The sequence below is a fragment of the Ambystoma mexicanum genome, chromosome 4q, assembly GCF_040938575.1.
Source record: "Ambystoma mexicanum isolate Mex_15411 chromosome 4q, UKY_AmexF1_1, whole genome shotgun sequence".
NCBI classification, from domain to species: Eukaryota; Metazoa; Chordata; class Amphibia; order Caudata; family Ambystomatidae; genus Ambystoma; species Ambystoma mexicanum.
This window is the reverse complement of record NC_090928.1, coordinates 235,571,001-235,594,690: the sequence shown is the minus strand read 5'-3', so window position 1 is coordinate 235,594,690 and position 23,690 is coordinate 235,571,001. Positions and strand designations below refer to the sequence as shown.

Here is a 23,690-nt window from a genome sequence, read left to right as displayed (position 1 = left end):
CATTACTTCACGCTCAATAGTTCTGCAGGAGCTCTGCTCCTGGCTTACTACTGATGGTGCCATTGGGAGCTTTGTTTGTTTCTGTGTTTCACTTTCACTGAGTACCTCCTTTTTTTGGCACTTCACATTTGGGGGCTGCAAGATGGGTGTTGGCGTTCATAGATTTCTCATAAATGATCTTGACCCATTTGAATTTCGTTTTCCTCCAGTTTTCATATTTTTCGATTTTTGTGTTTGGACTTGTGAAAGTGATTTATTCAGGGTTCCCTGTCTCCCCCCTACCGAATCTGAATTTTGGAATATGGAGAAGACATTTGCCTCTTGGGTGCTTATCCGGTCTTCTATGTGTAGGGGGGCAGCAATTTCGTTAGGTTTCCCCTCCTTCTTCAGTAACTGGGGGCCATTACATTCCCTCTTTCCCCCTTAAGTGCTTACACCCATTTCACTGACTGCTCTTCTCGTCAAACTTTGTAGGTCTTTAAAGTTGTTCTGCATCCATCTACAGTCTTCGAGAACGGCTGCCATCAAAGTTGACTTATTCAACTCCTCTCTCCTTGCCAGATCACATAGGCAATTTTGCCAATTTAGTGATGTTTCTGCTTGCTTATCAAGCCGTTACTGTAACTTTACTACAAAGCCCTCCAAATAGCTCATCTTGGAGTGTATCATTGCTATGAGGGTAGCTTGATCTTTCAGAGAAGCGTTGAGAGCTTTTATAATTTACTGAAGGGGACCAGCAACATTGTGAATGTTGCCATTAAGGTATTTTGCAGGTGGGCCAGATCTGTTGTGATACGGGCTCCTTCGTTTCTCGCCTCAACATAGGAGTCCTCTTCGCCTCTCCTTTCATCCGTCAAAGCCGAAGATAGACTGGTATTTTAATTTCGATGTCCCTCTTCCCATTGTCTAAGGGGGGGGGGGCTTGCTCTATGGCAGCCTCTGTTCTTCCCGTCACCTTGCAGCTAGGTCCATTTCCCTCGCAAAATACCTCTTCAATGAGGGTGTTTACTGTCTGATTTGGACTTAACCAAGAGTCATTCCCGAACCTTTCCGATGGACTTGCCAAGCTGAAGCATTTTTGCTTTTCAATTTTTGACATTAGGTTTAGAATATCCTTTGGCAGGCGGGCCACCAACATCAATGATTTCGATCCTTCCAGCCCCAACTTATTAACTGTAGCTTGGTTCTCCCTGTCCCTTTCGGCCAGGTCTTGTTGTGTCATCAAATTTCCCGCGGCCTGCCCCAATACTTCTACTGAGGCTGACCTGGGAGTCCTGTCCGGTTGAGTCTCATTGGGATTTACTTCTAAGACCTCCTGTGGTAGTTCCTCGCTTACCCCTGTTGGGAGGATAGCTGTTAAGCGTGATGGCCTATTTTTTTCATGTAGCGGATAATATTTTTATGATGGGAGCTCTACTTCCACAAAACCGCTAAGCATTTTATTTGGCATAGTCAGACTAACTGCAGGCAATGGGTGTATTAGCTTTCCAAGACCCTGCCTATCCTTTGGCATTTCAGTATCCCTCCTCATCACTTGCTGGTTCTTCTGTGGGATCAGGTCAAAAAGAGCATTAAAGGGGCTAGCCCCAGTCAGAGTTTGGGCTCCATGCTAGGAAATTCTCTTAGCAGTAATTCATCCGAGGGTGCAGCCTCCACCGAGTTTAGGCATATACTTGTATCCCGAGACGTCTCCGCCTCCATGTGATCCTTGCGCTTTGCCTGTCAACGGTCCGAGAGGCCAGACCCGGCATGGCAGCCCCACACTCACCCACCCACTGAGCCACCTCACTTTTGCTAACGTTACGTCCGGGGCTGGCTGATGCCTTCCTTGCTGGGTTCACCAGTTCCCGCAGCGGTCTTCACTTTGGCACGCAGCCATGCCGAAACACTCTACCCACTCCGCGTTCGCTCAGCAAAGTGGGAGTGTTTTTCTAGCCTCTGGTTGTCTGTGGGGCCTCATTGGAATTACCCTTGTGTGTGGCATCTGGATGTTATGAAGGAATCGATGCCCCCTTCCTGGCCTTGGGTACTCTTCCAGGAGGTTCACCAGGTATTTATGACTGGATTCCGGTAACAGTGGTGGAATGGTGACCCCATATACAGTAGTTGGTAATGGAATTTTCTTTATACTGTTCTCATACAGAGCCAGTAACAGAGGTTTACTATTTATTGACAGGATATAGCAGAGATGGTTTTCTTCAGCCCGGTTGCCAGACATTATAGGTAAGATTGGATATGATCTACGCAGCCTGGCCAAAAGCTTGTTTTCAGTGATTGGTAGGAGGACCATCCCCTTGTTGCCTACTTGGAAGTCTTGCTTTTTGGGTGTAGGCCTTTTCTTGCCTGACCTGGGCAGCTTGGAGATGAGATCTTACCAGCCTTCAGACATTTTCCATATGCTCCCAGTTGTTTCAGACCATGGGCTGGTGGCTAGTTTGTTGTTCTCTTTGTGACAGGGGCGGCAAACAGCCCCTGTCAAAAGGGGAGAAGGGAGGGAGTGGGGTACAGAGGGGAGTTCCCACCCCAATTCAAATAAGCCCACCCAAATTCAAATAGGGTGCCAGAATGCTGTCAGGCCCCCTCCCCAACCCACCTTTGCTCCACTGATGGCACCGGAGCCAGGGAAGACGCCAGCAGCCGCAGGGAACAACCTTCTGCCTGAAAACCTAGGGGGTGCCGCGAGCTGCACAACACTGGCTACCTCACGTCAGAGGAGAGTTGCAATGAGCCAGGGGGTGCAGCAACTCCACAACACCGTCCAGCAATGAACACGACACAACAACCTTGCAACAGGGGGAGCAGCGACAAGACAACACCGGTCGCCGCAGCAGTAAGATGAAATTAGCCACTAGCCCACCAGGGACTGTTCCTAAGGGGGGAAGGTCCTATAAATCAGGGCTCCACTAAACCACCAAGGAGTTCTATAAGGGGAAACAGCCCAGATAGAGGCTTAGGACAACAGTTGGTCCTGGATAGTAGATATAGGATCCAGGTGAGAAATGCAGTAGAAAGGGGTGGGGCTTACTAGTCCTTTTAATCCCTCCCATAGCCTTCCCCTGTCACACACCCTGAAGCCAGGAAAGTGATTGAAATCTGTGAGAATTCAATCCCGTGTGGGGGTGTGGTATTTAAGGAGGTGTGTTTGAGGGTGCAAGTGTGGGTTAGTTGGGTAAGGACAGGAGGCGGTGGAGGACATCCAAGAGACCAGATGAGTCGAGAGCGAATGGAGTGGGGAGGCTACTGTTAAGAAGGGGGTCTGTGGAGTATTCTTGTAAGAGAGGGGACAGTGTGAGTTGAAAAGGTAGAGTAAGTATAGTGGAGGGACATAGAGTGGTGGTGGTGGAGGTGGTAGTAGTTGTAGTCAGGAATAAGGATAGTAGGCAGGGGGAGTAGCGAGTGAAAGAATTAAGTAGTAGAGTGGTAGTCGGTAATAGGTGGTTGTGCAGGACACCATTTCACTCGGGGGGGGGTGGGAAGAGAGAGAGAGAGAGAGAGAGAGAGAGCGAGAGAGAGAGAGAGAAAGAGAGAGAGTGAGAGTGAGAGTGAGAGAAAGAGAGAGAGTGAGAGAGAGAGAGAGAGAGAGAGAGAAAGAGAGAGAGAGAGAGAGAGAGACATTGCGTGGGAAAATAGTAGTCGCTATTGGTATAGGTTAAAACAGCGCTGGGAACCAGACAAAGAATAAGAGGGGGGAATAGAGTGAGGGGAAGGAGGGAAAAGACTAATGGAGGTAGAGGGATAGTTGGAGGTACAAGCGGTAGTAAGAATAGGAGTAGGAAAGGAAGTAAGATCGAAGGGTAGAAGTGGAAAGGCAGAGTGAGAGCATGGAAGGACAGTGACGTGGGGGGAGGAGAACAACTTAAGAGGCCAATATTGTGAAAGGGCAGATACAAGAAGGTGTGAAAGGAGTGAGCGTGGCGTGGGACAAAAGAAAGCACCATTCCCTATTCCCTGAGACAACTACGTGGGGATGGAGAGGGAAAGCTAGAAGATCCCTAGGGAGTTTGCTAGTCTACGATTTTAGGAAAACATCATCAGCTCAGAAAGTGAAAGACAGACATGGGTTACTGTTCCTAGTGCTATTAACATCCCTAATAGGGACATCTGGGTTACGGAGGTGGAGACAAGGCCGGGGTAGATTAGAGAGAGAGAGGGCCGGCCCTAGCACCAAATATCGCAAGCCCCGCTAGACCCACACACCATTGACACAAGAGAAATGGCTATCCCCACCTACAAGGAATTTTAATAAGCACCCTTGAACTCTATAAATGAGAGTCAGTGTGGTTGTTTGTGGCGGGCCATCCCGTCACATCAGGATCTTCACACTCTTCGCACATCTCTGGGATTTCACTCGTATACCTGTTCGAAGAGACAGAAGCCCATTGTGTACTGGGGGAAGGAGGGTCTGTCTTCTGTACGGAAAAAAGGGCCGAGGGGAATACATGCATCCCAGTTTCTTCCTTCCTCATCCACTAGTTTTTTTAGGAGACTCTTGAGGATTTGCTTAAACCTTTCAACAAGTCTGTTGGCTTTTTCAATGCTTGTCTAAATTCCATCTGGACAGTAGTCATCAGTGTTAGTCATGGTATGCTGATTCATGTTCTGTGTGCGACCGCTGTTAGGTTACATCTTAGGTATGTCACCACAGTACCATATTGTGAACAGCTTGTATATTTGTAAGGCAATGAGCAGACAGGAAGTAGGTTGGTTTTTAAGCTGATCAGAGGTGACCAGGTTTCTTCAAGTTTGGTACCAGAAAGCTGCACAGCTCTGCTGCTGCACCGTCATCCTGCCCTCGTAAACTCTTATTACCCAGTTACAGGGACTTCAAATCGCTTTCCTGGTGGCTCCCAATCTTCATCTATTGCTGTTCCAGCAACAGAAGCCGCATATTTTCCACTGAACCCATATAGAGTTAAGTCAGTAAAGTCCTGCCCTGACCGACAACAGCCACACATATTACACGGTTCAATGCACAGCTTGGTCTACACAGAGCTACAACGGCTCTCCAACATGCACTTGAACATTGTGCATCCTGGCTATCTGGAATGCAACTAATTAGTTTGATGGGTAAGTTTACCCTAGTTTCATACCTCCTCTGCTTCACCCCTTGCTTCCCTTTCCTCTACCCTCCTTTCCTAGGCCCGCATTCTCGTACCCTTTTCTCACAGAGACCATGAAGACATTTAGCACATAACAACACACCAAAAATAAATCCATACAATGATTCTGTACCTGGACCCATTTAATACATGTTCCAGGGCATTGACCCATACCCACCTCTTCCACTGCATTTCCAGCCCGACCTGCATCCTTCCATCTTCTTCCCTGTATTGGTATTAGGACCCTCTCCCACCTCTGTCCATGGACCCCAATCCTATCTCAATGCACTTTAATATTTCTCAGTAAATTGAAAAGTGTAAGATGTTAATAGGTATGTAATGTGTATGTAAAAAGCATTTGTAAAGTTGTATTACAACTAAAACAAATAAATAAATTTAAAAACATTCCCAGTCAATGCGCTTAAGCCCTGAGCTGCACGCCCAGTAAAATATACACTTACCATGTTGGATATCTTTCATATCTAAATGAAGGCTCGACATCAGGATGCCGACTGCTTGGGATCTTTTATTGCTTAGCAGCTTGACAACCTGAACGGAGGAAAAACACTTATTAACGCAACTATAAACGCTAAGCTATGGAACATTTTGTACTGCCTAATATCAGTGCAGCCCAGTCACATAAATATACAATCACACTTAAAAGGAAGTAAAACAAAGTGCTTTTACATCACCGTTAAAAGGTATGTCTTCCTGGACAGAGTCCATTACTCGAATTACCATGGCTTAAAAAAGAAATGTACAAATAAATAAATAAAAGGGTAATTTAAGATCAATGTTTCTATTTTATAGAAACACATTCTTTTCACCAGCGACCTGACAGGGAGCATTGGATCAATTTTGTAAACCCCAGTGACCTGTAAAAAAAGCTCTTTGGAAGTGTGCCCGCATCCTGCCTCTCAACTTCATCAATTATGTCCTCTGGCTCTTAGTGACCCCACCTGGCCTGTTTACTGATGAACTATGTCCTGTGGCTATTCACCCGGCTCCTAACTTTTCTCTTCTGGAAATCTGGTATGGAAATCTGAAATTTAGCTTGCGTCGCATCTAGATAGAAATGTGATTGTTAGCATGCACCACACTCAGGACTCTGAACCTAGCTTGCGTGGCATCTAGATAGAAATGTGATTGTTAGCATGCACCACACTTAGAATTCTGAACCTAGCTTGCGTGGCATCTAGATAGAAATGTGATTGTTAGCATGCATCACACTTAGAATTCTGAACCTAGCTTGCGTCGCATCTAGATAGAAATGTGATTGTTAGCATGTGCCACACTAGTATGGAAATCTGAACTTTACCTTGCGTCGCATCTAGATAGAAATGTGATTGTTAGCATGTGCCACACTAGTATGGAAATCTGAACTTTGGCTTGCGCCGCATCTAGATAGAAATGTGATTCTTAGCATGCACCACATCTAGATAGAAATGTGATTCTTAGCATGCACCACACTTAGAATTCTGAACCTAGCTTACGTCGCATCTAGATAGAAATGTGATTGTTAGCATGTGCCACACTTAGAATTCTGAACCTAGCTTGCGACGCATCTAGATAGAAATGTGATTGTTAGCATGTGCCACACTAGTATGGAAATCTGAACTTTGGCTTGCGCCGCATCTAGATAGAAATGTGATTCTTAGCATGTGCCACACTAGTATGGAAATCTGAACTTTAAATTGCGCCGCATCTAGATAGAAATGTGACTCTTGGCATTTGCCACACTAGTATGGAAATCTGGACTTTGGCCTGCGCCGCATCTAGATAGAAATGTGACTGTTAGCATGTACCTCACCTAGATGGAATCCCACAATTGCAAGGACAGCAATGCCAACTAACCAACCAACTAACAATTCCATCCCTCTGCATACACCTCTCAAACTCTAACCAAACACAACCACAAGCCTAAAACGCACCAATCCACACAAACTTCACAACAATACAACAACAAAACAAACCACACATAGACTTGCACAACAGCACACGACGACTACGGACCATAAAACACCCCAAGCCCAGCCAACGGACCCACCGGGCTGAGGCTGCCAACAGCACATCACTGATCCCTTGCACTTTTACAGCTTATTCCCACTAACCCACCCCCTCTCCTCTCCTTTTTCAGAGCCGCCAGAGCGCAGGGGACCACTTCGTTGGTGATAGTGCGCGGTACAAATGTCCTTTAACATTAACATTAACATTCTGTGCGCCCTGCAGGAGGTGCCAAGGTAGTTCTTATATACCTTGACGCGCTTTCTAGGCTCCGCCTTGACAAATGAAATAGGCCCTGTGATGGTGTGGGATCAGCAGAACACGTGAGGCCGAGATTTAAGTTGAATATCTTTTTTTCACAAAAGAAAAGGTTGATGAACAGTTGGGTAACAGAGCAACAAAACAACAAAGACTTTGCTAAATATGCAATGCCTCATACAGGAACACCATAACAATGAGGAATAGACATAGCGCCAGGACAGCAGGATGAGGGAATGCCCGAGCAAAGGAACCCCACATCAGCGGACACTGGTGATGCCATTTTGTAGTTGTGTGGTCCTCTGAAGAAGATTGCTTGATTCTAAGATGGAGGACTGCTATTTTGGTAAACTGACCCATATAGCCACGGTTCGGCCCCAATTATTCCAACACACACATGAGAAGGCTGTTCTTAGATCGGGTCCAGACAAATACAAGGCACAATCTCTTGTCACCTATGGCTGCTCCCAATACCCAGATCATGCCTTCAATCCCAACTAGTGGAGGAGAATGAGAAAGGATCAGAAAGAAGGGGGGGCGGGAGCTGGAGGAGGACCGACCAATTGAGAGGGAAAAGAGAAAGAATCGGAGGCGGTAAAAGAATGTGATGGAGGAGGGAGAGTACAGGCGTAAGGAGAGAGAAGAGAGGTGGAAGGAGGAGAAAGGAGAGAGAAAGGAGGAAAGGTTGCCGAGTGGCCAGAATAGAGAGAAAAGAAGGACAAGAGAACACAGGAAGAGGGAAGAGGAGGATATAAGCACATAGATACACTTCCAATTAAATGCGGAAGGAGGACAGAGATCAGAGAAAGGGAAAGAGTGTAGTGAGGAGAAATACATCAAAGAGAAGTGGAGAAAGCCATGAGCGAGAGGGGGAGAAGGAGGAGGAGAGGAAAAAGGTGGTGGAGGAAGCGCAGAAGGGAGCAAAAGACCAGCTAGTAGATCAGTGGGCTCGCTAAGATCCACGGGCTAGATGCTAATAGAAGTATTAGGAGGTGGTAGGAACCCATGGGGAAAGAGAAGGGCTGAAGTACCCCAATGACTGGGCCAGGACTGGAGGAAGCCTGGTGCACATGGGTCCAGGAGGTGGTGGGGCCCCAGCTCAGATAGCCCTGAAAAGGATTCTGATCATGTGGCTAGCCGGGAGCCATAAACAAACCATCCGCCGGTTTGTTTGCCGGTCAAGTGGCACAGCGAGTAGAGCGCTCGCTTTGACATCAGTGCAGAGCCTGCGAACGCAGGTTCCCGGCAGCGCCAAACTCAGCGTTTCATCCTTCCGAGGTCGATAAATGAGCACCACACACCGTGGGTAATAATAAGCAGCGCTCAGATACCTGAGGGTTCGTAGCGCTATATAAATGCCAAATTATTATTATTATTATTATTATCCCTTCTGGAAACATCAAGGCCACCAGTAAAAAATAAAGAGTCCTTGATAGAACTTCAAAAAAGAGTGATGGAGAAAGCATTGTGAGAGAAGCTAGCTCTTATGGTTCAAACTGGAGCTGGGGGTTGTGAAAAGTCCATGAAGCCCTCTGAACAGACTTGCCCAGCAGACCAGAGCCAACAACCGCTGATTCAGAGGCCCCACAGGTACCAGGAGGAGTTCCCTAAGTTTGAGCCTCGTTGCCAACCATCAGCAAGAAAACCTGCCCTATGAGGGTGGCTATATAGATGAGACCCTGACAATCAACTCATGACCAACAGGGAAGAAATGAATGGTCACCCGACACCCATCTGCAATGTGCCTCACACACAGGTGCTCTCAGAAGTGGAGAGGCAAACTAGGAACGGTGGGTGACCATGTGTTATGGACGTTGACATTTGAACTCTGATGAACACTAATTGTACTGCATCTGAGGGAAAGGCCCCTTTTCAGAGACTTGCCAAGTGCTTTGAGAACATTCTTGCACATATCCCTGTGGCGATGGAACCAGCTTTGATTCTCACTTCTGCTCATAATCAGTAGTTTTGCACAATAAAACGTTGCATGAGATGTTACACTCCTGTCAAGAGTCCTTTGTTGACCCCCTTTTTGGTTACAGGGCTAGAGGAGGTAAAGGAGGGATCTTTGGAATGGCCGGAAGTAACAGAGATTTTGAAAGAGTAGTAGGTGTGTTTGTTAGTTATGCTGTGGCACACAGTTGTATGAGAGCCTCATCACGAGACTGGTGATAGCCGTGACTGTAATACAGGCTGCCGCCGGTATTTTATTTTTTCCTGTGCCCTGAAATGGGCAATTACTGGGTCATTACGGCCTTGCCGGACCCGGAATTTGCCCATTCCTGGGTGCCGGGAGAAAGGATGCCCCGGCACTGTTATGAACGGTGCCGGTGCATCCAACATGCTGTGCCGCTCTGCACGCCAGGTCCTACCAGGCGTGCAGAAGGCACCCGGGAGCACAGCTTGTAGTTTGCCGGTCGAGAACGACAGTACCGGCAAGCTTACCGGTACTGTAGTTCCCGGACCGGCAAACTTATAATGAGGTTTTTGTTTGGGTGCACTAGTCTGTATGAGAGCTGCATTTGGGAGATTTAAATTTGGTTTTGGATTGGGATTTTTGAATTACGATGAGAGCAGGTATAAATCAACTAGGAGTGCCCTAGGTAGGCTGCTACTCATAATTCGTAAGTTTCGCCCCATCACACAACATTTTGCTCCAGTGGGCATTAGGCATATTTCGGGTGCATGTCCAAGTTTCAAAATGTCGATGAAGGGCCCCCAGACACCAAAAGGAGGTCCCCTGGGAACAGAGCTCACTCAGTTAACATCCTCAGACGGCATGCGCTGGCCACCCCACCATATATGTGTATGTCAAGCATTATCTACTCTATTGACATTATAGCAAAGTGGAGTATTGAGATCTGCCGGCTGAAGCATGGTGTTTTGTTATATCACAGAGTTTGTGTTCCTTGAATTGATCACAATCTTTTATGGCTGAAATTATGGATAATGCCTGCAGTCAAACCAATGTGTATCACAAGTTATCTATTTCATTCCACCCTGAATGAAAACATCAGCATTCAGCAATGTAACCTTGCAGGGGACGGGGAACTGCAGGTAGGAAGAGGTGCTAATCTCTTCCCCACTCCTTCCCCCATCAGTAACAATCCCAAAGATGACACATTTATGCCCGACCATTTTCAACCTAGGCACCCAATCTTGGTACAACATTTAAAGTGAGAGGAAATTACCAGTGCCCTAATTACAGACTGGCAGGTGGGATTCAATCCACCTGACCTGTCAAGCTGCTTGGACCTATGAGGGGCAGTAATAATAATAATAATAATATTAATAATAATAATAATAATAATAATAATAATGCAAAATATGTGTGTGTACTTATGTAGTGCATCATATGGTATTCCTCTCACTTCTTTTTTTTGTTTAATAATTTGTATTAAGATTTTAAAATACAAACAACAACATAATGAGAAAGCAGATTACAATTATGGAGGCATTATTGATGACGCAGATGTAGGTCCTGAACACAGATGACTGTAGCAATATTATGAAGAGGGGAGTGAGATTAGGAAAGGAAAGGGGGTGAGCAGAACAAATAAAACCCACAATACATTGTAATACATTATAATGTAGAGGAAGAGAAGAAACACGAAACTGCCATAATCATTCGGGACAGCTACACTAATATAGTCGCAATCTGCATGAAGAAATCAAGATCTTGAATAAAAGATAAACACGGGGATAGACAGCAGGACCACACAGGATACAATGGGGAAGGAAGGGGGGGATAGAGGAGGGGCAAATATAACAATCTGCATAACGAATGATGCCACGGCTTCAGAGTAACAAACATGGTTGCTGAAGACATTGGAGCAATACGGGACAAAACAGAAATAATTCACGAGCCATGTGAAGGCATATCACAATGATCTAAATACCGCATGAAATGAGCCCATCTAGCATTGCACTTGGAGATTGATTCCTCCCCCTTCTAAGTGCTGTCATTACTGAATTTAACGGTACTTAATTGATCAACCTCAGATGACTGCTCAGCCCATGGAGACAGACATAACTAGAAAGATAAGGCTGGCATGCATGCGGTGTATCTTCTGCAAAGAGGAAAGCCACGGATGGCAATCCACTTTCTGCAACCTAGGAGAGTGGAAAGCCCTGATTGCAACCAGGAGAAAGATGACCTGAGCATCTGAGCATTTGTTTGGGGACATATGAGACTACCCAAACGAATCAACTATGTTAGTGGCTTCTTAAATATGGCTCTGAGCACAATTTATTAATAAAGCAGCTTGGCGACACTATATGATATGATATTTTGCATCCCTCGGCATGATGGTCATTCTGTGTAAGGAAGATATCATGCTGCACAAAGTTTTGGATAGATGTGAGGAAGGTGATCGAATCCCAATCCCTACGCCTTCGTAGAGACAATGTGGAGTGCACTTGTAATCCAGAAGTTGGACCCAATCGGTTATCCATTGATGCTCATTTGGAGGGAATGGATAGAGGGAATAAGGACTTTAGCAAATGGCCAGTGTGTCGCCACTGTGGGACAGCTCTCCCTTCTGCAACTGCTCTTTGTGGAGGGAATGGATAGAGGAAATAAAGGCTTTAGCAAATGACCACTGTGTGGCCACTGTGGGACAGCGCTCCCTTCTGCAACTGCTCTTCGTGGAGGGAATGGATAGAGGAAATAAAGGCTTTAGCAAATGACCACTGTGTGGCCACTGTGGGACAGCGCTCCCTTCTGCAACTGCTCTTCGTGGAGGGAATGGATAGAGGAAATAAAGGCTTTAGCAAATGACCACTGTGTGGCCACTGTGGGACAGCGCTCCCTTCTGCAACTGCTCTTCGTGGAGGGAATGGATAGAAGGAATAAAGTCTTTAGCAAATGACCACTTTTCGGCCACAGTGGGACAGCGCTCCCTTCTGCAAATGCTGTTCGTGGAGGGAATGGATAGAAGGAATAAAGTCTTTAGCAAATGACTACTGTGTGGCCACTGTGGGACAGCTCTCCCTTCTGCAAATGCTGTTCGTGGAGGGAATGGATAGAAGGAATAAAGTCTTTAGCAAATGACTACTGTGTGGCCACTGTGGGACAGCACTCCATTCTGCAACCGCTCTTCGTGGAGGGAATGGATAGAGGGAATAAAGGCTTTAACAAATGACCACTGTGTGGCCACTGTGGGACAGCACTCCCTTCTGCAACCGCTCTTAGTGGAGGGAATGAATAGAGGGGATAAAGGCTTTAGCAAATGACCACTGTGTGGCCACTGTGGGACAGCACTCCCTTCTGAAACTGCTCTTAGTGGAGGGAATGAATAGAGGGAATAAAGGCTTTAGCAAATGACCACTGTGTGGCCACTGTGGGACAGCACTCCCTTCTGCAAATGCTGTTCGTGGAGGGAATGGATAGAAGGAATAAAGTCTTTAGCAAATGACTACTGTGTGGCCACTGTGGGACAGCACTCCCTTCTGCAAATGCTGTTCGTGGAGGGAATGGATAGAAGGAATAAAGTCTTTAGCAAATGACTACTGTGTGGCCACTGTGGGACAGCACTCCCTTCTGCAAATGCTGTTCGTGGAGGTAATGAATAGAGGGAATAAAGGCTTTAGCAAATGGCCACTGTGTGGCCACTGTGGGACAGCACTCCCTTCTGCAACTGCTCTTAGTGGAAGAAATGGATAGAGGGTTTTATACGAATTGTTCGTTTTACAACTGTTCGAATTACAATTGACCTTTTCACAATTGACCGAATTGTGAAGGTCAATTGTAACATATATGTGGGGGGAAACCCCCCACAACCCTCCACCTAACGCCAAACCCCCCAAAACCCCTATATATATATACACAATTGACCCTATATATATATATATATACGGTCAATTGTGAAAAGGTCAATTGTGACCCTTTAAATTCGGTCAATTGTTCATTCGAACAATTGTAAATGAAAAATGTGGGTAATACCGGATAGAGGGGATAAAGGCTTTAGCAAATTACCACTGTGTGGCCACCGTGGGACAGCAGCCCCTTCTGCAACTGCATTTAGTGGAGGGAATGAATAGAGGGAATAAAGGCTTTAGCAAATAACCACTGTGTGGCCACTGCGGGACAGCACTCCCCTCTGCAACTGCTCTTAGTGGAGAAAGGAACCCTTTTTTGCAAACTCTGCCAACTAGACAATTGTATTTGACTCCATTGTTCAAACTATGTTGTTGTAAACCTTCTTCTACCTGGGTATAGAGTGTCGGCTCCTCAAAGCTGGCGTTTGATTGCATGCACAAAGATGTGCTTGATGATGCTCTGGAGGAAAAACAGGTTAATCCTCTTCCAATGAATCAGGAAGTCGGACCCTACTGGCTCTCACACCTTCCCAACATGTACATCAATAGCTTAAACACTCATTGACATAGTGCCACGCAGAATTTACCTACAGTGAATCAGTGAATACTGTGGGTCTTCCAGGATTGCTATTTACAAATGAAGGGGTCTTTGATTGAGTTGGCATTGCTCAGTCTCTTGAAGGCAAATGAAACTTTTTGTAGCAAATAACGCGACCAACAACATAGTCAAGCCAAAGAAAATACCCATGCTTAGGGCCAGAAAGAAGGGACAATGTTTCCTTTTTACTGGACATGTATACTAGCAGTATAAATTGGGTAGCAGGTGTATGATGCTGCTCACTGTAGGCTGTAACGTTACAGTGTAATGATTTTCAGCTGGCCTCTTTCCCTTTTTGGTAATTTGGGGGTGCAAGAACACTAATGTGGAAGAAAGATTAGTTGTAAATAATAATGTCAAAAATGGTTCCGTTCATGATACTGTGTACATGTTATGCATTTGCAATAAACAATGTTGCACCTTTCATTGCACTGGTCACCTGGCTACCCTTTGAATTCGGGTCCAGGTCCCTTTTCATCCAGCTGCATACGCGCACTGCCTCGTGGCACCCCGTGCACTTGTGGTCTGTATCTGAAACCCAACACTCCCCTTTCCTGCACTTATTAGACATCTGTTGTCTGTACTTCTAACACTCGCACTTGCCACCTGTTGGCTGCACTACCCACCTGTTGGCTGCACTACTTGTTATGTTGATTCCTTGTCCTGCACTTGTCCATCCTCCCTGCCCCCCTCCCAGGGCCCTTTGCCCCTCTCCGCTCCCCTGCACTTGCGCGATCTCAATGCCACAAGGCCTAGTAAGATCATTGTTTCTTGTTCTCCTTCTGTTTCCCCTCCCTTGCCCTGTCGTGCCTTGAAACACCTGTGCATAGGCGCGTTATGAATGCCACATCATATCATTATATATCATATCATTCAAATTTTTCAAATAATTCTCGAAACACTACGAGCAGAATTCTATTAACCAGTATTAAGTACTCCTTGGATGAATTGATCTGTCTACCATACAAATATTACACTACTTTAAACTTGCATAGTGATAGTGAAGTCATTATTTTATTACATAAGAGAATATCTTTCCGGGCCCATGAACTAATATGTAACAAACAGCTTTGTTAATAAAAAAAAACACAGTTATTTTGGAAGTGCAATCAATGTCACAGGTGAGCACTGAATTAAGAAGAAGTAAGGATTTCTACTGGGTGCATGTTCATGAGGCAGCCATGTGTAAATCGCAATCCTTAGGAAGCCCCTGTAAAGTAAATGTCCACCTTGACATTGGATTATTGTGCGTGAATTCTTGCACTGCATGTTCTGAGACTTAGTGACCTGCCATGTGCACCTGGGTTGCTCTGTTTCACTTTACATAATCTTCTCCATGGCTCTGGCATGAAGATCCTAGCAGAGTGTCGTCAATGGAGCACGCCGCCACCTACGAATGCTTGAGCGTAAGGAATTTCCCTTTTACTGCAGCCTTTTCCAATTGGCAGTGCTTTTAGGAGATCATGAATTGGAATATGTGCAGTAGAGAGACCTTTCCAACCTGTGGAGTGGACGATTTCTAGGACTGTGACATGATTTGCACGAACATCTTGGGAGAAAGTGTAAGAAAACACAAACATGTTTACACCAGTACTGTACTGATTTTTCTTGGTCGGTAGGAAACTTATGGCCTACAGCAAATACTCACCCACCTCAAGATCAGGAATAGAGGCTGTCCTTTGAGTCTGACCAAGACAGTGCAGGTCGTACCTTGGCCACTCACCATAAAATGGTAACTCCTCTACCCAAGCATTTATGCATCATTTGTTATTTGTCCTTTTACAACTAGCTCACAAGAGAGTCTGGACCAGAACATGTCTTAGCATGGCCCTAGTGTTGATGCATTTCTGATCCCATTTAAGTTCTGAATCTGGGATCAGAAGAGGTCAGCGGTCCCCAATACGCAGCCAAACACAACTGACACATAAGAATCCCATTTTCTTTTCTATGCCATGAGCTCCTCCTTAAGGCATGCAGTGCTGAGAGAGGAAACAGAGGTAAATGAAGGTCCCAAGCTCATTATACAAATGGCAAAGCGGCAAAGCATTCACGGACAAGGATGTATACACAGGGATAGGGCAAGGGCACCCCTGAACTATTCTTAGCTGGACACTGATCTGAGCCTAACTGTGCATAACCCTACTGAAATCTCAGCCATAAACATTAGGACCCGCGCGTTCACCATTAATATAACCCCAGATCACTATAAGTACTGCAGCATATGGTGACAAGCGACTTCACAGAGGTGTCGGCTTGGCAGCCACTCTGCAATGATGGCACCAGCAGAGATAAGCCTGTTGAAAACATTTAGGATTTGGCTTGATCTTTCCAAAACATACAACATTTGGTGAATATCTGTAAATTATTTGGATATCTGTAAATTATTTGGAACTGGCAACTATCTGTTGATGATAACCAATGAGACACAAACATATCACAATTTTCATCAGTGTATGGACCTCTATAGTCAAGTATACAAGTGCCAAATTAACTAATATGATGTTCTGCCTATGATGTTCTGCCCTGCTGAATATAACATTAAACTTGAGTCATGTGTTTCGGTATTACCCAATGACATTTTTTTTTAAAACAAGCAAGTTTTTATCAGTATGAAAGTGTTCAAAAATGTGTTTTACGCCACGCAACCCCAAGTGTTTTGTTAATGCGCAAAACTTAATTACAAGAGCCATCTGAAGTACATATTCACAACACATGCATAACAAAGGTACCACAGAATCGGCCATTTTGAAAGTGCAGTGATACCTACTTGCTTAGCCTTCGTTTTAGTGATAGTATCAGAAATTGGTTTCTTCGTCTCCTTAACGGCAGCTTTAGAGAACAGGTCTTCGAACTCATGAAAGTCTACTTCTAGTTCAGCAATTTTTTCCCACACAAGTGGAGCACTGGAATCTCTAGAGGAAAGCAAACAAAACATGAGTGGTGCGTCAGCAGACAACAAATATTTATTATTGGATCATTTCAGCAAAGACAAAAATTACAATTGAATAGGTACAAAGAAGAGTGCTCTAATGAAAACACACAGTTTCACCCCTTATTACCCTCTGCATTAAAGGAGAAAAAGAAAGAAACTCACTTTTTTTGTTGTTTGGAGAAAATAATAGTTTGTTTATCTATGCAGTTGTAAAAATCAACATAGAGTGAACAGTTCTCCAAACAACATAACATCACACGGTTTAATGAAACCAACCGTACAGGCTTATAGGATATTTTTACAAACACATGGGGTCACATAGTTTGACACAACAGTCGTGTAAGTAACGCAAACTCAATCAAAATACATAGTTTGTTATGGTGATTCATATACTTCAGTATAAAACAACACAATTAGACAAAGTAAGCAACAACAGAAAAAAAAGGGGTTCGTGAATTGACAATTGGTAGTGGACAGTGACAATGCACTGTTGTTCGGGGTGCGTCTACACCAAGGTGTTTCGGCCGTTTAGGTGGACCAATTATGTCCCAGCATATGTACGGCCTTCATCAGGACGAAGTGCTGCACGGGGTGGAATAGGTGCTGTGGATAATTATTTCCACTGGCACGAATTTCTAGTATTACGCCAGGCGTGGGAAGGATCTTAGTGTAATCCTCACTTGTGAGGATCTTGGAGTGGGATGGACTCTGATTTTAAATATGCGGTCCTCGCGCGGAAACCTTTGTGCATGAATCACGAATAGCGGGCCAGTGGAGAGCGCTGTAGAAATGTGCTGACTCACTCCGGGGCTCGAAAGGGGCCTGGCGGCATAGCGTTAGTTACTAACGTACGGTTGGTTTCATTAAACCGTGTGATGTTATGCTGTTTGGAGAACTGTTCACTCTATGTTGATTTTTACAACTGCATAGATAAACAAACTATTATTTTCTCCAAACAACAAAAAAAGTGAGTTTCTTTCTTTTTCTCCTTTAATGCAGAGGGTAATAAGGGGTGAAACAGTGTGTTTTCATTAGAGCACTCTTCTTTGTACCTATTCAATTGTAATTTTTGTCTTAAAGTAACCCTCCTGGGTAGAATAGGTCCATAACCAGGAGCCCATTTTTTTAATCATTTCAGCAAAGACATGTGCTTCTCTCAACAACACCAAACTACAATGTCAAGGATTTGAAGGGGTACACCGTTCAGAAGATAGAGCTGAAGATGACTATTTAGACGCGGCTCAGACACAGCAGACTATAATTAAATATAGGGTGGAGCCATTTGCCCTATTGGAAATGACAAGACATAAGGAGGAATGAATGATCTTGCCCTTCGGTTCCTTACAGGTTTTGGTGTGAAGAGGAATCCAAATCAAATGTATTAATCTATAGAATCACCTATAAACATTCAGATGAAGAATAGGTGTGTAACCTGACACCGATTGCCACTTCTCATAAAGACACAGGTAGAATAACCTAGCATGGTCCAGAATAAGGCTGAGTGATTGCACCATTGCGATCGAAACCTGCTTGGTAGTATATTAAACGTTTACAATAAGAACAGCCACAAACTAATTTGGTTGAAGGTGGATAAGGTGTGTTGTTATTAAAATTAAATGAATTGGGGATTAATTTGCACATTGTGCTGGGTATGCATTAATTGAATTTTCCATGATGATATTGTACACTTAATATGTCTTTCTTTTGATTCATTTATGGTTTTGTGTTTCGTTTAATGAACTGACATTTGGTGCACCTTTAATGTACTTACATTTTGGGATGGTTGTGATGTGTGCTATGTACATGCATTTGAATTGCAACAGCAAAAAAGGAATCAGTAACATATTTTTGTAAGAATATTCTTTATTTTCCTAAGACTGTTGTATTATATTGAATCTCTTACTGTTAAATATTATGGATTTAGAATACTTGAAATTATGATGGAATTGTTAGACTTAAATGATTGCACCAGTGTAAGGCGGTATTATTATGGCTTTCACGCCCAGGCGCGGTGAGCAGACATGGCTGGTAACAGCCTGCCGGCCCGAGCCATGTTAGGCCCGAGTGAAGCGAGGGCCTCGGGAAGGGCTCTGGGTGGTTATTGGCCATGTCCGCCCCCCTCCCGGGGCGTGAAAGCCATTCGCATAGCAGGGCTCATCCGAAGAATGGCCGTCATAAGCGACGCCAATTTCCCAAGGGAAAAAAAAAGAATCCAAGATGGCTGCCGCCATAGGGAAAAGGAACTAAGTCCCTTTTCCATTTCTATGGCAGCAGCAATGGGACTTGCAACAGGTAAGTGGGGAGGTAGGGCGGGGGTAGGACAGGGGTTGGCATTGTTTGGGGGGAAGGGAGGTGGGGAGACAACAGGAGAGGCTCCTTGTTGCCTACCCACACAACAACAAAAAAGATGGGGCAACATGGGAAAACAGGGCCTCTGGTGGCTGAAACGGCATGCAGGGAATGCGTATTCTCGCCTGCTGTTCCAGTCATCTGGTTAGTAGAACGCCCTTGACCGGGTGCAAATGGATTTCCCCTTTGGGAAATAGTGGTTGTAAAATGCCCAGCTCTCTAACTCGTGTCCCTAGAGGGATTTTTTGGGGTGTTTCCACTTTTGTGAAATCCCTCACCAGCAAGTACATGTTTTTTATTGTGTTATGTTTTTTTCTGAAAAGAAAATGTATGTTCTAAAATTCAACATTGCACTTTCCAAAAAAGGAGTCAAATACATCTTTGCACATCCCCACTACTACATTCTTAGCTGAAAGAAACCTTCAGTCATCCCTATAAGCATCCCTCACACCTATTTACAAAGCTGCAAAAGGGCTCCCACAGACAGTAGGCTGAACCATGGCATGCACGCATTAGGTTCACTTTCTATGTTTGGATAATGGAACACTAAGGAAGGTGTGTGCATTCCAAGGCCACTGCTACTTCCTTGATTAGCAAATATGATCTGATTTTGTTAGTGATCATGATCTGATTTTGTTAGTGATCATGATTTGATTTTGTTAGTGATCATGATTTGATTTTGTAATTTGTTATAGTTATATGTGACGGCATATGTGAGGTCATGAGCAGTGTATGGAGAATGGTTTGGGGCTAGGGAAGGCTAAAGTTGCATGGCTACCACAACAACTTGTTTTGATAATGGTTAGTTTGGGAATTGTACCCTTAGTGCTCTAAGCTTAATGATCATTCAACTGAAGTGTGTTCATAGAATGTGTACATGTTTTGCTTTTAAAGATTTTCATTGTGAAAATAATTCAAGATTTCAAATGCACAAAGTAGTGTGAAGGAATCAGGAACCTGACCTCGCCGGAGTGGGGGGTACAGGGACCCCTCCCGACCTGGGGCAGCAGGCCTACCAGGGTTTTTACCAGAGCCAGTCCTGCCACAGAGGCGGAGAGAGGGAGGTTGGAGGGCCTTCATGTATGTCTCTGCCCTCAATTATGTGCCATGATTGCTACCCCTGGCACAATTATCGATCACCAAATGCCTTATTGCATTGATGCTGGTCCAAGTTTTTTTTTGTTTTGTAACAGAACTTCAACTACCAGCATGCCTCGCAACCACTGGAGGCTGTATTGGAAAGCCACGAGAAACCGGTGATCTAAGCACACATTTAGAAACACCCACATTCAATAAGCCGCATTCTTTACGGACCAGTAGTAATCACTGCAGCGAACGAAGACAGGAGTGCTGACCAAACACTGCACCACGCAGGGGGCCAAAGACAAAGTCAAATGGCACACGAAAAAGGGGTGAGACCAAGAGGGGCTTATGAAGGCTCGCTTTGTAAAGGCCCATCCCCAGGGCAAAGATCACAAACTGGTCCTTAGTGTCAAAAGAGAAGGAATGGAAAACAGGTTGACAGGCATTAGGGTACGGTCAGGTGAAGTGGACATTGACCGAGAGCCAAGATGGAGGATGAACAGTGGAGCAGATTGCTGGGGAGTTTGTGGTGGTGGAGGGCAGTGTTGCAGGTGAGGTGTTATTAGTGAGAGAGAGTGGTGCCAGATAGTGTGAAGCAGTGAATGAGACGGTCAGAAGAGAGTTATTGGGTGTTGTGAAAAGGGATGAGTGAGTAGAGAGAGAGGGAGGAGAAGGGGTAAGACCAGGTAGGAAACAGAAGGGAGGAGTGAGTAACAGACAAGATCAGGAGAGAAAGAGAACAAGTGGGGGAGAGAGCGAAAGGAGCAAGGTGTCTGTTACCAGCACAGTCAGAAACCTTGCAATTGCTATTGAAAACTGGGAAAGAAATCTTAAGGCTAGTGAATCCTGAGGAGGTCCTGAGGAGAGTTAGGTAGATAAGGCTGTGGCTTTTAGGCCCTCAGTGCAGAAATATTGAATAGATAGTAGGTGTTACTGATCTATAGTTGGAAATCAACTTAGGGCTTTAGGGAAGTCTGGTCTAGGGTGATAGGAATCCACAGGAGGTCGAGAGAGGGGTGCCAATTTACGTGCCCCCTTGTGAAACAAACAATTAAAACACCAAACCACCGAATTGTGTTAGATGAAGACCCTTGAACAATATTTAGAGTCTGTGATTTTAAGAAGACATCCATGACAGTAGTTAAACGGGGAATTATGTAAATCTGAAGAAAAAAGCATAAGGAAACACATACTAAATGAAGTTACATAGATGAAAAACCCTACAAGATGCATCCAAGCACTCCAAAAACAGTCATAGACATACACCAAAATGTGTTTCTGACTTTAGAAATAGGTTCCAGGTAACGGCGCAAAAGAGCTGCATCACCATCAATGAACTCAGGGGAGTAGGGAGTTGCATTCCTTGGGGGAAAAAGTCTCCTTTGCTGTTTTGTCAAGTTTGCATCCAACAAAAAACATTCATCACATTGATAAAAGCACCCAAAAAGGGAATTCTTTACCAAAAAAGATTTTAAATGAAACAAGATTTTTGCTTAAGCTAGATTTTTCAGCTTCAGATAGAGCCATTTAACAGCCTATAATACCTCAGAACGAAATAAGAACAAACAGACACATTAATGACAATATATTCAACTGTGAACTAATTTATGAGTAACATCTAACAGACCAAAGTCCGGACTAATAAATTATTTTTTTTAACAGCGGACGCCTATTGGCATAGCCGGAACACCCACAGCTTCTGCGGTCCGGGGGCCCCACCACCCCATGTATGGGGGGAGCCCCTCAGCACTCGTACTTTAGAAAGAAACAATGCATTTATAAAGTCAGAGTACATCAGGCCCGAGTTGAGCAGTGGCAGGCTGGTGGTGCGAGACCAAGGCACTCCGACTCACCATGCATGTTAGGAACCAGGAAGTTCTCCCTGGTTCCTGTCTGTGTTGAGCACAGAAACCGGAATTCTGGAGACGAGAATCAAGTCCAGAGCAGGTGGTCGGGAAACGGGTAACAAAAGAGCCGATTCTATGTGTGCGTGTGCAAGAGTGTCTGTGTAAAAGCGCATATGAAGAAGAGTATGGTGTGAATGGCATGTATAGATTAGAGTACATTTATGAATGAGAATGCAGTGTGAATGTTCTGGGTGCGCGTGAGGAGAATGCAATGTGAATGTTCTGGGTGTGTGTGTTAATGAATAAGATAGAAGCTGTCGAGTGAGCGACTGGTGGTTGAATAGATATAAATGTATGCGTGCGAGGCAGCGGTTCAAGGGGCATTGGAGCATTGACCTGTTCTTGCAGTGACATTGCATGTTTTACTGGCATTTGGGCAAAACCAACTTGATGAGTGGAGGAGGTGTTCAGTTTGGGGGGTTTATAGTACAAAGGGGTGGGCAGCCTGGACATTTTGTTACTGTGGCATGACATTTTTTACTCGTATTTCGGCCAAGGCCAAAATTATGTGTATTCTTACATTGGGAGAGGGGCATTTGTGCAGCCAGCTAAGAAATGTTTCCCTGCTGTGGCAGTGCATTTTTAACTGGTATTAAGGACAAATCCAACATGATGAGTGTGCATACATGGGAAGGAGGGTGTTGGGGAGGGTATTGCGGCAGCCAGGGATGATGTTCTCTTACTGCGCCATATCTTTTTTTTACTGGCGTTAAGGGCAAAGCCAACATGAGTGTCCTCACATGGGAAGGAGGGTGTGGGGGACGGTATTGCTGCAGCCAGAGATGATGTTTTCTTACTGCGCCATATCTTTTTTTTACTGGTGTTAAGGGCAACGCCAATATGAGTGTTATTACATGGGGGAGGGGCCCTTGTGCAGCCAGCAAGGAGATATTACCATACTGTGGCATTGCATCTTTTGCTGGCGTTAAGAGCAAAGTCAACATGAACAGATTTTTACATGGTGTGGGGAGAGCAGTTGTGTAGCCAGCAATAACCTGTTTTTCTTGTGACATGAGAGTTTTACTGGCATTAAGGGGCAAGCCGACAGGAGCATGTTCTTACTTGGGAGATAATAGCATATGTTGGTGACGACATTTTAAGGTCCAACATGGGAAAGAGGTTTACATTTCGCAAATTGTATTAGGCTCCAGTGCGGTAGCGTTGAAAGGCGATATAGCACCTAAAACCTGGGATTGAATGTAGTTAGAGGTTTGGATTGTTACTTTGTATTCACAGATTACAGTTACAGTAGGTAGTCCATTAGTGGAATGGACAATGTATTGCGCAATGGACCATTTGTAGTGCTTAGAGGCACAAAGCGGGAAGCTCCGCACACATGGGAACAAAAGAATGTTAACGTGGGGAGACGCAGTAATTCTGAACATTGTACATGTGAGGTAACAAAGGCTTAAAATATAAAAACAATAGGGTATATAAAGACATTGCAGAACGTGCAAGGGTTTTTCACTTAGTATAAAAGTCCATGTAAGTTGCAGAATTTGTTGGTTTGAAGGGAAGGGGATTTTTGGCTGGCCTAGAAGGCAGCATAACCGAGGTCACGATAGGGGGGGTTGCGGTGCGAGCTGCATATGGCCGGCTGTGATAATATTGCAGGATTGCAAACCATTTTTCAGAGTCTT

General features: G+C 44.8%; 1 protein-coding gene across 1 annotated transcript in view; it reads right to left on the bottom strand.

The window, feature by feature from the left end:
• Positions 1-23,690, bottom strand: part of LOC138467625 (formin-2-like) — a 629,879-nt gene that overhangs the window by 280,729 nt on the left and 325,460 nt on the right. Inside the window, exons 6-7 of the mRNA XM_069607785.1 lie at positions 16,547-16,691; positions 5,561-5,648 (exon numbers count right to left, since the gene is read on the bottom strand). Of these exons, the coding sequence (XP_069463886.1) occupies positions 5,561-5,648; positions 16,547-16,691 (233 nt within the window). The remainder of the gene's footprint in view (positions 1-5,560; positions 5,649-16,546; positions 16,692-23,690) is intronic.